Source organism: Atractosteus spatula, chromosome 3 (assembly GCF_055471065.1).
Source record: "Atractosteus spatula isolate fAtrSpa1 chromosome 3, fAtrSpa1.hap1, whole genome shotgun sequence".
Lineage (NCBI taxonomy): Eukaryota > Metazoa > Chordata > Actinopteri > Semionotiformes > Lepisosteidae > Atractosteus > Atractosteus spatula.
The window spans coordinates 67640617-67653144 of NC_142708.1; the positions used below are offsets into that span (position 1 = coordinate 67640617).

Below are 12528 nucleotides of genomic sequence, written 5' to 3' on the forward strand. Positions count from 1 at the left end.
CGCATACCCCAGCTTGCTCTCCATCAGACACAGGCACACAGACAGGGAGAGAAGCGTGGGGTCAGAGCGCAGGGTCAGCCATTTATACGGCGCCCCTGGAGCAGTTGGGGTTAAGGGCCTTGCTCAGGGGCCCAACAGAGTAGGATTCCGCTCCACCCTGTACCATGCTATACCAGCATTAAGGTATATAATACTTGAGTAAAGCAAACCTTTTCAGCTGTTGTAAAGACAGCATGAAGGTATATAATAATTGAGTAAAGCAAACCTTTTCAGCTGTTGTAAAGACAGCATGAAGGTATAAAATGCTCGAGTATTATCACACTATATACACTGTGGAACATGCAGTGTTGGTGTAGAGCTGGGGAACAGAAGGAGTAAAACGGCTGAAAAGCTGGAGTTAGGACAGCGTGAAACATTCAGCGTTTATGTAAATGAACTGTAACACTCCTGACCTTGTCATTCCTCTCGCACAGGAACTTGAGTCTCTGCGCTCTCTTGTGCATGAAGACTCCGTCCAGGTGGCCTGTCTCCACCGAGCGGATCTCAATGGCCTTCTCGCCCCAGCCCATGATCTGATTGGAGCAGATATAGGCTGGAAGAGAGAGGGGACAGCGCCACGGGTAAACACCTGGTCTCCAGCTCCCACTGCCTGGGTGCAGCTTGCAGGAGGCAGTCACAGACAAAACTGGGCAGTTTAACACGCAACACTAATTACCATCCAATTAACTAAGAGAACAATCTTTTTTCAGAGGCAATCCTGATGCCTGCAACCATACACAACCTCCTCCAAAACATGGTATATACTGACCTTAAACACTATGGACTGGCATATATACTGTACTTGGCCCACGCCCTCCCTCCCTCCCATCGCCATATAGTGAATATAGCACCTTACCAACAGAGGTGGGCATTTCCCCCCACTGTAGCACCACATCCTTGATGATGCGGCCATAAGTGTTGACGTAGACACCCTCATCCTCATAGCACAGCAGCATCTCCATGCCCTCTGAGCTGGGTAGGAACACTATGGCATGAGGAGTCACCTGGCTCTGGATCTGAGAGAGAGAAGGGATTTAATACAGACACACTGGACACTACAGTCCATTAACACTGCACTGAGAGAGAGGGGTTAATACAGACACACTGGACACTACAGTACATTAACACTGCACTGAGAGAGAGAGGGGTTAATACAGACACACTGGACACTACAGTCCATTAACACTGCACTGAGAGAGAGGGGTTAATACAGACACACTGGACACTACAGTCCATTAACACTGCACTGAGAGAGAGGGGTTAATACAGACACACTGGACACTACAGTACATTAACACTGCACTGAGAGAGAGGGGTTAATACAGACACACTGGACACTACAGTCCATTAACACTGCACTGAGAGAGAGAGGGGTTAATACAGACACACTGGACACTACAGTCCATTAACACTGCACTGAGAGAGAGGGGGGTTAATACAGACACACTGGACACTACAGTCCATTAACACTGCACTGAGAGAGAGAGGGGTTAATACAGACACACTGGACACTACAGTCCATTAACACTGCACTGAGAGAGAGGGGTTAATACAGACACACTGGACACTACAGTCCATTAACACTGCACTGAGAGAGAGGGGTTAATACAGACACACTGGACACTACAGTCTATTAACACTGCACTGAGAGAGAGGGGTTAATACAGACACACTGGACACTACAGTACATTAACACTGCACTGAGAGAGAGGGGTTAATACAGACACACTGGACACTACAGTACATTAACACTGCACTGAGAGAGAGAGGGGTTAATACAGACACACTGGCCACTACAGTACATTAACACTGCACTGAGAGAGAGGGGTTAATACAGACACACTGGACACTACAGTCCATTAACACTGCACTGAGAGAGAGGGGTTAATACAGACACACTGGACATTACAGTCCATTAACACTGCACTGAGAGAGAGGGGTTAATACAGACACACTGGACACTACAGTCCATTAACACTGCACTGAGAGAGAGGGGGGTTAATACAGACACACTGGACATTACAGTCCATTAACACTGCACTGAGAGAGAGGGGGGTTAATACAGACACACTGGACATTACAGTCCATTAACACTGCACTGAGAGAGAGGGGTTAATACAGACACACTGGACACTACAGTACATTAACACTGCACTGAGAGAGAGGGGTTAATACAGACACACTGGACACTACAGTCCATTAACACTGCACTGAGAGAGAGGGGTTAATACAGACACACTGGACACTACAGTCCATTAACACTGCACTGAGAGAGAGAGGGGTTAATACAGACACACTGGACACTACAGTCCATTAACACTGCACTGAGAGAGAGGGGTTAATACAGACACACTGGACACTCCAGTCCATTAACACTGCACTGAGAGAGAGGGGGGCTAATACAGACACACTGGATATTATAGTACATTAACACTGCACTGAGAGAGAGAGGGGTTAATACAGACACACTGGACACTACAGATTAAAACTTTTCATCTTTTCATCAAATTTTGAAACTGACATGGACAGGTATGTAGATGTCGTAGTTGTTTCCGGAGTCAACATCGATGGCATGGAACCCTGCACTTGACCCGTAGATCACCTTTAATCTCTGACCCTCTTCCACAGTAAGGTCAACCAGTTGGGGCTTATGGGGCAGGTCAGCAAAAGACTGAGGAAAAAAAGAGAGAGGGGTTAATACAAACACACTGGACACTACAGTCCATTAACACTGCACTGAGAGAGAGGGGTTAATACAGACACACTGGACACTACAGTCCATTAACACTGCACTGAGAGAAAGAGGGGTTAATACAGACACACTGGACACTACAGTACATTAACAGAGTGAGAGGGGTTAAGATTCGTGAACTTGTTCAGGTCATATGTATTCCTACCTTGAAAGCCATGAACTTGTGATAGGGTTTGGGTGCCCAGGCATATACCTCTACTGAGTTCTTCAGAGCAATCACCAGGAACTTAATCCTCTCATATTTTACTGGAGAGACAGGCAGAATGAAAGAGTGAGTAAAAGAGGTGGATAAAGTGTTTCACTCATCCTAAGATTTCTCAATTGCTGCCATTACAAAACTGATCTCTCTGCACACCTCTTAATATATCCTTCTATCCTGATCTCTCTGTACTCCCCCTCATCTCTTTTGATTTCTACTCATGTCTCCTGATCTGTCTGCACTCCTCCTCTTCTAATTCTTCTCTCACCCACTCTGTAGTGCACACATCACTCTCTCTCTCACCCACTCTGTAGTGCACAAATCCCTCTCACTCTGTAGTGCACACATCCCTCACTCTCACCCACTCTGTAGTGCACAAATCCCTCTCTCTCACTCACTCTGTAGTGCACACATCCCTCACTCTCACCCACTCTGTAGTGCACACATCACTCTCTCACCCACTCTGTAGTGCACAAATCCCTCTCTCTCACTCACTCTGTAGTGTGCACATCACTCTCTCACCCACTCTGTAGTGCACAAATCCCTCTCACTCTGTAGTGCACACATCCCTCACTCTCACCCACTCTGTAGTGCACAAATCCCTCTCTCTCACTCACTCTGTAGTGCACACATCCCTCACTCTCACCCACTCTGTAGTGCACACATCACTCTCTCACCCACTCTGTAGTGCACAAATCCCTCTCTCTCACTCACTCTGTAGTGCGCACATCACTCTCTCACCCATTCTGTAGTGCACAAATCCCTCTCTCACTCACTCTGTAGTGCACACATCCCTCACTCTCACCCATTCTGTAGTGCACAAATCCCTCTCTCACTCACTCTGCAGTGCACACACCCCTCTCTCACTCACTCTGTAGTGCACACACCCCTCTCTCACTCACTCTGCAGTGCACACACCCCTCTCTCACTCACTCTGCAGTGCACACACCCCTCTCTCACTCACTCTGCAATGCACACACCCCTCTCTCACTCACTCTGTAGTGCACACACCCCTCTCTCACTCACTCTGCAGTGCACACACCCCTCTCTCACTCACTCTGTAGTGCACACACCCCTCTCACTCACTCTGTAGTGCACACGTCCCTCTCTCACTCACTCTGCAGTGCACACACCCCTCTTACTCTGCAGTGCACACATCGCTCTCCACTCACTCTGCAGTGCACACATCCCTCTCTCACTCACTCTGCAGTGCACACATCCCTCTCTCACTCACTCTGTAGTGCACACACCGCTCTCACTCACTCTGTAGTGCACACACCGCTCTCACTCACTCTGCAGTGCACACATCCCTCTCTCACTCACTCTGTAGTGCACACATCCCTCTCACTCACTCTGTAGTGCACACATCCCTCTCACTCACTCTGCAGTGCACACATCCCTCTCTCACTCACTCTGCAGTGCACACATCCCTCTCTCACTCACTCTGCAGTGCACACACCCCTCTTTCACTCACTCTGCAGTGCACACATCGCTCTCACTCACTCTGCAGTGCACACATCCCTCTCTCACTCTGCAGTGCACACACCCCTCTCTCACTCACTCTGTAGTGCACACACCGCTCTCACTCACTCTGCAGTGCACACATCCCTCTCTCACTCACTCTGTAGTGCACACATCCCTCTCACTCACTCTGTAGTGCACACATCCCTCTCACTCACTCTGCAGTGCACACATCCCTCTCACTCACTCTGCAGTGCACACACCCCTCTCTCACTCACTCTGCAGTGCACACATCCCTCTCACTCACTCTGCAGTGCACACACCCCTCTCTCACTCACTCTGCAGTGCACACATCGCTCTCACTCACTCTGCAGTGCACACATCCCTCTCTCACTCACTCTGCAGTGCACACACCCCTCTCTCACTCACTCTGTAGTGCACACACCCCTCTCTCACTCACTCTGTAGTGCACACACCGCTCTCACTCACTCTGTAGTGCACACATCCCTCTCTCACTCACTCTGTAGTGCACACATCCCTCTCACTCACTCTGTAGTGCACACATCCCTCTCACTCACTCTGCAGTGCACACATCCCTCTCACTCACTCTGCAGTGCACACATCGCTCTCACTCACTCTGCAGTGCACACATCCCTCTCTCACTCTGCAGTGCACACACCCCTCTCTCACTCACTCTGCAGTGCACACACCCCTCTCTCACTCACTCTGTAGTGCACACACCCCTCTCTCACTCACCCACTTACTTTGAAGTGCACATATCCCTCTCTCTCACGCACTCACCTACTTTGTAGTGCACACATCCCTCCATCTCTCCCACTGTGGTCCAGCCCTGCTTCTTCTCCACCTCTGGGTCATTGTGCAGGATCTTGTTGCGCAGCCAGGAGAGATAGTAGACCCTCAGCTTGTTCTTCTTTCCTGAGAGCCAGGGGAACGGAAAAGATGCCGACAGGGAGAGAAGGATGAGAGATGAGAGAATGAGGGGGAAAGGGTAAGTGAAAGGCAAGAAGGGAGAGAATGGTTAAAATCATGGTCATGATAATAACACTTCCCACTTATATAGCACTTTTCTGGACACTCCACTCAGAGCATTTCACAGGTAATGGGGATCCCCTCCACCACCACTTGTGTGCAGCCCCACCTGGTTGGTGCGACGGGAGCCATAGTGCACCAGTACACTCAACACACACCAGCTCTCAGAGGGGAGGAGAACAGAGTGAAGAAGCCGGTTCACAGATGGGGATTATCAGGAGGTCACGACTGGTAAAGGCCAGAGGGAAATTTGACCAGGACGCTGGGATAAACACCTACTCTTTTCAAGAAATGCCCTGGGATTTTTTTAAGCACACCTTACTGGTGCCACCAGCACCTCTTCCAGCAGCAGCCTAAGCGTTCCCAAGAGTCTTCCGTCCAGGTACTGGCCAGGCTCACACCTGCTGAGCTCCAGTGGGCTGCCAGCTGGGAGCTGCAGGTCAATTTGTTGTCACGGTGTTGTTACAATGCTAACATGATTTGCGGGACTGCAGGGGTACAGCTATGGCAGTCAGTTTTAAGCTGGAGTCAGAGACAGTCAGCAGTACTCAGAGCCAGTGAGGTTTACAGGTTGACTTGGTGGAGACAGCCACGAGAGCTAGTCAGCGTTAGGATGAGCCCCTGCCCGTGGCGGTGCTCACTGCAGGAGTCAGAGCTGTGGCTGGTGGCAGGTGGCTGCTGTGTTAATTACCGGAGATGGTGATGAGCAGGTTCAGCCCCTCCAGGACGTCCATCTGCTGGAAGCGGCGACTGTTGATGAGGCCGTAGACCTTCCCCTGGCCGCTGCGGTCCAGCAGCTTCAGCCCGTTCTCCGTGCCCACCAGCAGATTGACCCCTGGCAGAAACACACGCGCTGTCAGGGCGCTGCCAATGGCTGGTGTGCTGGGCTAGCCACAGACACGCCCTCCCTCCCCCTGCCCCTTCTCCTCTGCCTCACCCCACAGAGCAGCACACAGGATCTCGGAGTTGAACCTCTTCTTGTACTTGCGAATCTCGGGGGTGTCGCTGTGGGGACGCGTGTTGGCGGGGTTCACGTTTACCACCGACCCCTTCCTGACCTCCAGCTTCAACTGCTCGAACCGGGAGCTCTCGCTGCCCACAAAGCCTGAAGAGACAAAAGCACAGGTTCGAACTGCAGCTGTCCAAAACACCAGGCTCGGTCTGTGACATTCAAAATCTCAAACAAGCCGTTTCACCTTTAACACAGTCACACTTACACAGCCCTGATGACCCCAAATTCACCCAGCCTCTTTAAACAGAGAGAGCAGGTCTGCACAGGACTGGGAGCCACTGCCCCACAGACAGGCTGATTGGCATGGCATGGCAGAGCATAGACTCACCTGCCACAGAGATGGATTCTCCTGGCCCCCCCTGTGGTTGGTACATCCCAAGGTTAACAAAGGTCGTGAAGGAGGCCTTTCCTGGGGCCTTAACCAATCCACGGGACTGATACTGGAGCCAACCCAAAGAGAGAGGGAGAGTCAGAGAGACGGGTTCATAATACTGAGAAACATACACTGAGACACTGCAAGACTCACAGACAGATAAGGAGGGAGAGACAGAGACAGGTTTATAATGCACAAATAACACACTCAGACCAAGACAGATTAGGAGGGAAAGACAGAGACTCGCCCACATTGTAGTGTGCACAGGTAGGGAGAAAGAAACAGGTTAATAATACCCAGAGACACAAATACGCACTCAGACTAAGTCACTGCAAGACTCACACACAGACAAGGAGGGAGAGAGACAGGTTTATAATACACACAGACACAAATACGCACTCAGACTGAGCTGCAACCTGACTCACGCACACAGAAAGAAGCAGAGAGAAACAGGTCGATAATCCAGTACAGTGTCTCACATCGTAAGTGCTGTCCTTGCCGGGAGAAGAGCCCTGGCTGGTGGGGTCAGTGGGGGAGTGGGAAGGCTGCACAACATCTGGGAGGTTGGTGTAGCCATTGTGATTGCGCTTCTCCTCAGGGGTCTGTACAACAAACAACACCACAGCCTTCACCACGCTGCGCACCATAGCCTTCACCACGCTGGGCACCACAGCCTTCACCACGCTGGGCACCACAGCCTTCAGCCCAGCGGGCTTCTTCAGAACCAAGTGATTCGAATCCTCCAGGACTTCAACACTTTCAGCCCAGCGGGCTTCTTCAGAACCATGTGATTCGAATCATCCAGGACTTCAACACTGTCCGCCCAGCGGGCTTCTTCAGAACCAAGTGATTCGAATCCTCCAGGACTTCAACACTTTCAGCCCAGCGGGCTTTTTCAGAATCAAGTGATCCAAATCAATTAGCTACTAACCACTGGAGGGGCTGGGCAGGTTGAATTTGTAATCTTTCTTATGTTGTTAGTCATTAGCACACTGCGCAACGCAACAGTGTAACATCAGCACCACTCTTATACACTGAAAGCTATCACCACAAACCTGTCACACAGCACGTAACAAAGCTGGAGGTCACCCACCCTCTGTACCACCATGGTCTGGTCACCATAGTTGCCAGCCGAGGTGTCGATGCCCGACTCCTCCCCCTCCTCGTCATGGACGACCATTGTGTTGACAGAGTCCGAGTCTGGGTCTCGAACACTATGAGACAGAGGTTGGTTATAATCAACCAAAAGAGAGAAAGACTGTTCTCTTCCTCCTCCTCTTTCTCTCTCCCCGTCCCTCACCAGTCAGTGGGACTGTCCTCCTCCTCTCTCTCCCCGTCCCTCACCGGTCAGTGGGGCTGTCCTCCTCCTCCTCTCTCTCTCTCCCTGTCCCTCACCGGTCAGTGGGGCTGTCCTCTTCCTCTCTCTCTCCCTGTCCCTCACCAGTCAGTGGGACTATCCTCGTCCTCTCTCTCCCCGTCCCTCACTGGTCAGTGGGGCTGTCCTGCTCCTCCTCTCTCTCTCTCCCTGTCCCTCACCAGTCAGTGGGGCTGTCCTCCTCCTCCTCTCTCTCTCTCCCTGTCCCTCACCAGTCAGTGGGGCTGTCCTACTCCTCTCTCTCTCTCTCTCCCCGTCCCTCACCGGTCAGTGGGGCTGTCCTCCTCCTCCTCTCTCTCTCTCCCTGTCCCTCACCGGTCAGTGGGGCTGTCCTCCTCCTCCTCTCTCTCCCTGTCCCTCACCAGTCAGTGGGACTATCCTCGTCCTCTCTCTCCCCGTCCCTCACTGGTCAGTGGGGCTGTCCTCCTCCTCCTCTCTCTCTCTCCCTGTCCCTCACCGGTCAGTGGGGCTGTCCTCCTCCTCCTCTCTCTCTGTCCCCGTCCCTCACCGGTCAGTGGGGCTGTCCTACTCCTCTCTCTCTCTCTGTCCCCGTCCCTCACCGGTCAGTGGGGCTGTCCTACTCCTCTCTCTCTCTCCCTGTCCCTCACCGGTCAGTGGGGCTGTCCTCCTCCTCCCGCTCTCCACTCTCACTCTCCTCGCTGCTGTCGCTGTCCTCGCTAGAAGAGGAGTAGTCCATGGCCTTGGCAGGGGGGCGTGGGGGCTCCTCAGGACGCTCCTTGGAGAACAGGCCGTGGTCCTGGACACACCAAGCGGACAGACCAAGTGAGAAAAGATAATCAGAAATCACAGACTGGAGGACAGACTGACTGACCCACACACAGACAGGTGGACACAGTCTGTAGACACTGCTGCCTTCAGATACACACTGGAAAACAAATGGATGATGGTCAAGCTGATTGAAAGCAGTAGAGTATGATTATATACCCAATAAAATGGAAATAAAAACAGAAAAACATATGGAAAGCATCAAAGTACAATGGAGACAGAGACCGTCAGTTATCCACACACACTTATAGAGTAGTGTACACATCCACACACACTCACAGACTAGTGCACACCCACACTCCCTTACAGACTAGCATACACTCACACTCCCTTACAGACTAGCACGCACACCCACACACACTCAGACTAGTGTGCACACCCACACTCCCTTACAGACTAGCGAGTAGACCCACTCTCCTTTACAGACTAGCGTGCAAAACTACACCCACTCAGACTTGCATGCACACCCACTCACAGACAAGAGTCCACATTCACACACTCGCAGACTAATCACACAATCAGAGACAGGCAGGGCTCAGGTACTGACCTCTCCTATTGCTCTTTTATAGCTCTGTACGTCACAGGAGAGGAAGAAGAGCAGCAGGGAAAGGAGAGGACAGTCAGAGGGGAAAGGGGCAGGGGTAGAAAGAGGGGGGAGAGACAGGAGGAGGTGCAGGAGGATGGACATCCAGGTGGGCAGTTAGAGAACGACAAGGGGGGAGGAAGAGAAGGAGAGAAGGTTGAGTTAGTGCACCTCTTCCGAATCGAAACAGAGGATCAGGGGAATCAGTGAATGTACATCCCCAATCAGGGAGCACTCAGAGCAGTGAAGAAGAGTGAACAGACAGAAACAGAAATAGCCCAAAACCGAAACCTGAAGAAATTCTTCCATTTAGTCCATCACTGGAGAAGGCACGCACTCATTAATGCTCAAGACAATCACCAGCTTGACGAGCAGAAAGTCCAAGTTGACTTCCCACACACTGTAAAACCTGAAGGACTGGGCCTCACTAGCGACCGGTCCTTGATGGGTGACTCACCGCAGGACGACTGGGCCGGGAGGCAGTCCGCGACTCCCCCGGCTTGTGTCGGTTGTCCTGGGACAAGATGGGAGAGGCGTCAATCTTGGAGGGACCTACAAGACAGATGGAGAAATCTTTAGGACAGGACAGGATAGGGCGGGTTAACGGCATCAATGCTGGTTTTCGTCTCGGACGATCTCTCCGTTACGTCAAGGAACCTTCGTTTAAATTGAACATCAGCTCAGAAATTGCGCCAAAAAAATGAAAGGATTTTGCAATACGCTTGACACTTTTTAGTGTCTGAGGATCATTTAAAAACGAATCCAGTTTAGCCAGTTATGAGCTCCATTAAGCCCCCTATCTATCTCTAACAGCAGGAAAGTCAGTCACTAGCAATAAAATGAGAAAGATCAGAATAACAGCTTCCTCTCGTTAGGAGTCTCTTATTGATGTTCTTGATGTTTAAGGTGTGAAGTATTAATACTTACCAGGCAGAGTATAGAATACAAAATAAAAACGGAGTGAGAGTTGATGGGAAGTCTGGACAAGGACAGGAATATCAACGCGTGTGTCAGTGAGGGATACAGACTCTCCCGAATCCCACTCACCCATGATCCGGTGCCGCTCCAGAGAGCCTGTCTGAGGGAGGTTGGAGACGGAGCTCACGCTGTCCCCGCGGTCCCAGCCATCATTCCTCCGTAGGTCAGGATTGCTGAGAGAGGAAGGCAGAGAGAGGGGAGGGGGGAGAGAGAGGAAGACAGACAGGAAACGTCAGACAGACAGAAACGGAACGATGTCCTTGCACACAGAGCACACTGTCGCCCCAGACCTTAGCCCTCTCACCTGGCCCGGACAGGGTGTCGGATTCCAGAGGACAGGTTGGTGTTGAGGGCCGCTGCAATAGAGGTGGTTCTCTGGGGCACCTGAGAGAGACAGACAGGTTAACTACAGAAATAGAGACAGGTTAATCCAGGGAGGGAGCCAGAGTGAGAGAGAGGCATGTTGGTTAAATACAGAGAGAGGTATACGGGGTGAAAATAATGAAGGAAAAGAAGATAGCCAGCGAAAGGTTCCCTTATACTACGTGTTCAAATCATGTATGGTATGAAAACCCTCAGGGGCCAATGACTGAGGGCAAAACAAACTCAGTTGTGGGCATTCTCACCTTGGGAGGCTGCTCCGCCTCCTGCATGCGGATCCAGGGTCCTCTGTCATCTCTGATTGGTCTGGGCTGGGGGGCGGGGCTCTCGGAGGTGGGGTCTGAATTCTGGCGCACCAATTCCCTGCAGGGGAGAGCACGGGGGGCGGGGCTGGGGGATGGGCCAGGGGAGGGGTCCTGGGTGGGGAAGGCAGACATGGTCTTAGTGGGCTGGTCACAGAGAGACTGGGAGCGAGGGACAGGGGCCGCATAGGGTTTCAGCGGGACCAGGTGAGCCATCTGGAACTGAAAGGGGAAGGACAGGAGGGGGCAGAGGGAGGAAAGGAGGAAAGATTGGAAGGGAGAGTCAGAGGGTGGTGGGGATGGGGGATAAGAGAGAAAGAGTGAAGAGTGGTGGATGAGATAGAAGGTGAGATTGCGTGGAGGTGTGGTGGGATAGGAGCGAGATAGCACAGGGGAGAGGGGGTGTGGAAGAGTGAGAGAACGGGAAGGGAATGGGAAGTCAGGGAAGGGGCCAGGGGGCAGGAGCAGAAGGGAGGCCAAGAGCAAGAAAAAAAAGGAGAGGAGAAAAAAGGGAGAGGGGTTAATACAGCTGTAGCTGACACAGCACAGCCAGACTGTACTGGGCCACTGAGACAGAGAAACAGAGAGAGCAAGAGGGCGTTAATGCAGACAGACAGGCAGAGAGCAAGACAGCAGGACGAATGGTTTTAGTGGGGTTTGGGCCTGAGAGAGTGGTTAATGCAGCAAGATAGACAAGTCAGTGCGATCCCACAGAGTGACCGACAACAGACGCACAACCACAGACACGCCCACACGCAGCCACACAGACGGTCGCAAACAGAAAGCGACAGGCAGCTCTGGCAGATAGTCAGAGGCCATCAGACGAGCCCAGCTGGTCAGGGACAGACGCACGCACTCAGGCGGACAGACCTTGCTCTGGCTGCCCTGCGGCTCGACGGGCCTCTGCATGGGCGGGGTCTGCGCTGCCTGGGAGGCTCCTGATTGGCTGATGGACTCGGAGCGCGACTGGAGGGCTGTGTCAGAGACAGTGGTGCCCATCTTGGGCGAGTTCTGCCGGTTCAGCTTTGAGCGCTCCTCCACCTGCGGGTGAGAGAAGCAGGGTTCAGTCCAGACACAGCAGACATGTCTGTATCAACTGAAGGGACATGTAAGGCTCAGTATCAGGGGTAGGAAGGTCAAAGGTCTTAGGGGCCAGAATTAACATCAGAAATAAAAATTAGGGTCAGTCTTACTGGCGTCAGTATTAGGAATAAGTAACTGGGGCAGTATGGAGGTC

At 52.0% G+C, this 12528-nt stretch overlaps 1 protein-coding gene across 3 annotated transcripts in view; it reads right to left on the reverse strand.

Annotated features, from left to right (window-relative positions):
- The window catches only part of mink1 (misshapen-like kinase 1), a 52263-nt gene that overhangs the window by 6486 nt on the left and 33249 nt on the right, over nt 1-12528 (reverse strand). For 2 of the 3 annotated variants that reach the window (XM_088910076.1, XM_088910075.1), the window contains 16 exons: nt 12162-12332; nt 11235-11513; nt 10913-10992; nt 10678-10781; nt 10088-10182; nt 8870-9018; nt 7980-8100; nt 7366-7488; nt 6842-6953; nt 6439-6606; nt 6193-6336; nt 5253-5387; nt 2937-3037; nt 2561-2710; nt 896-1055; nt 453-592 (listed from right to left, as the gene is read on the reverse strand). In XM_088910076.1, the coding sequence (XP_088766202.1) occupies nt 453-592; nt 896-1055; nt 2561-2710; nt 2937-3037; nt 5253-5387; nt 6193-6336; nt 6439-6606; nt 6842-6953; nt 7366-7488; nt 7980-8100; nt 8870-9018; nt 10088-10182; nt 10678-10781; nt 10913-10992; nt 11235-11513; nt 12162-12332 (2232 nt within the window). The remainder of the gene's footprint in view (nt 1-452; nt 593-895; nt 1056-2560; nt 2711-2936; nt 3038-5252; nt 5388-6192; nt 6337-6438; nt 6607-6841; nt 6954-7365; nt 7489-7979; nt 8101-8869; nt 9019-10087; nt 10183-10677; nt 10782-10912; nt 10993-11234; nt 11514-12161; nt 12333-12528) is intronic. The other variant, XM_088910078.1, reaches the window with a different exon arrangement.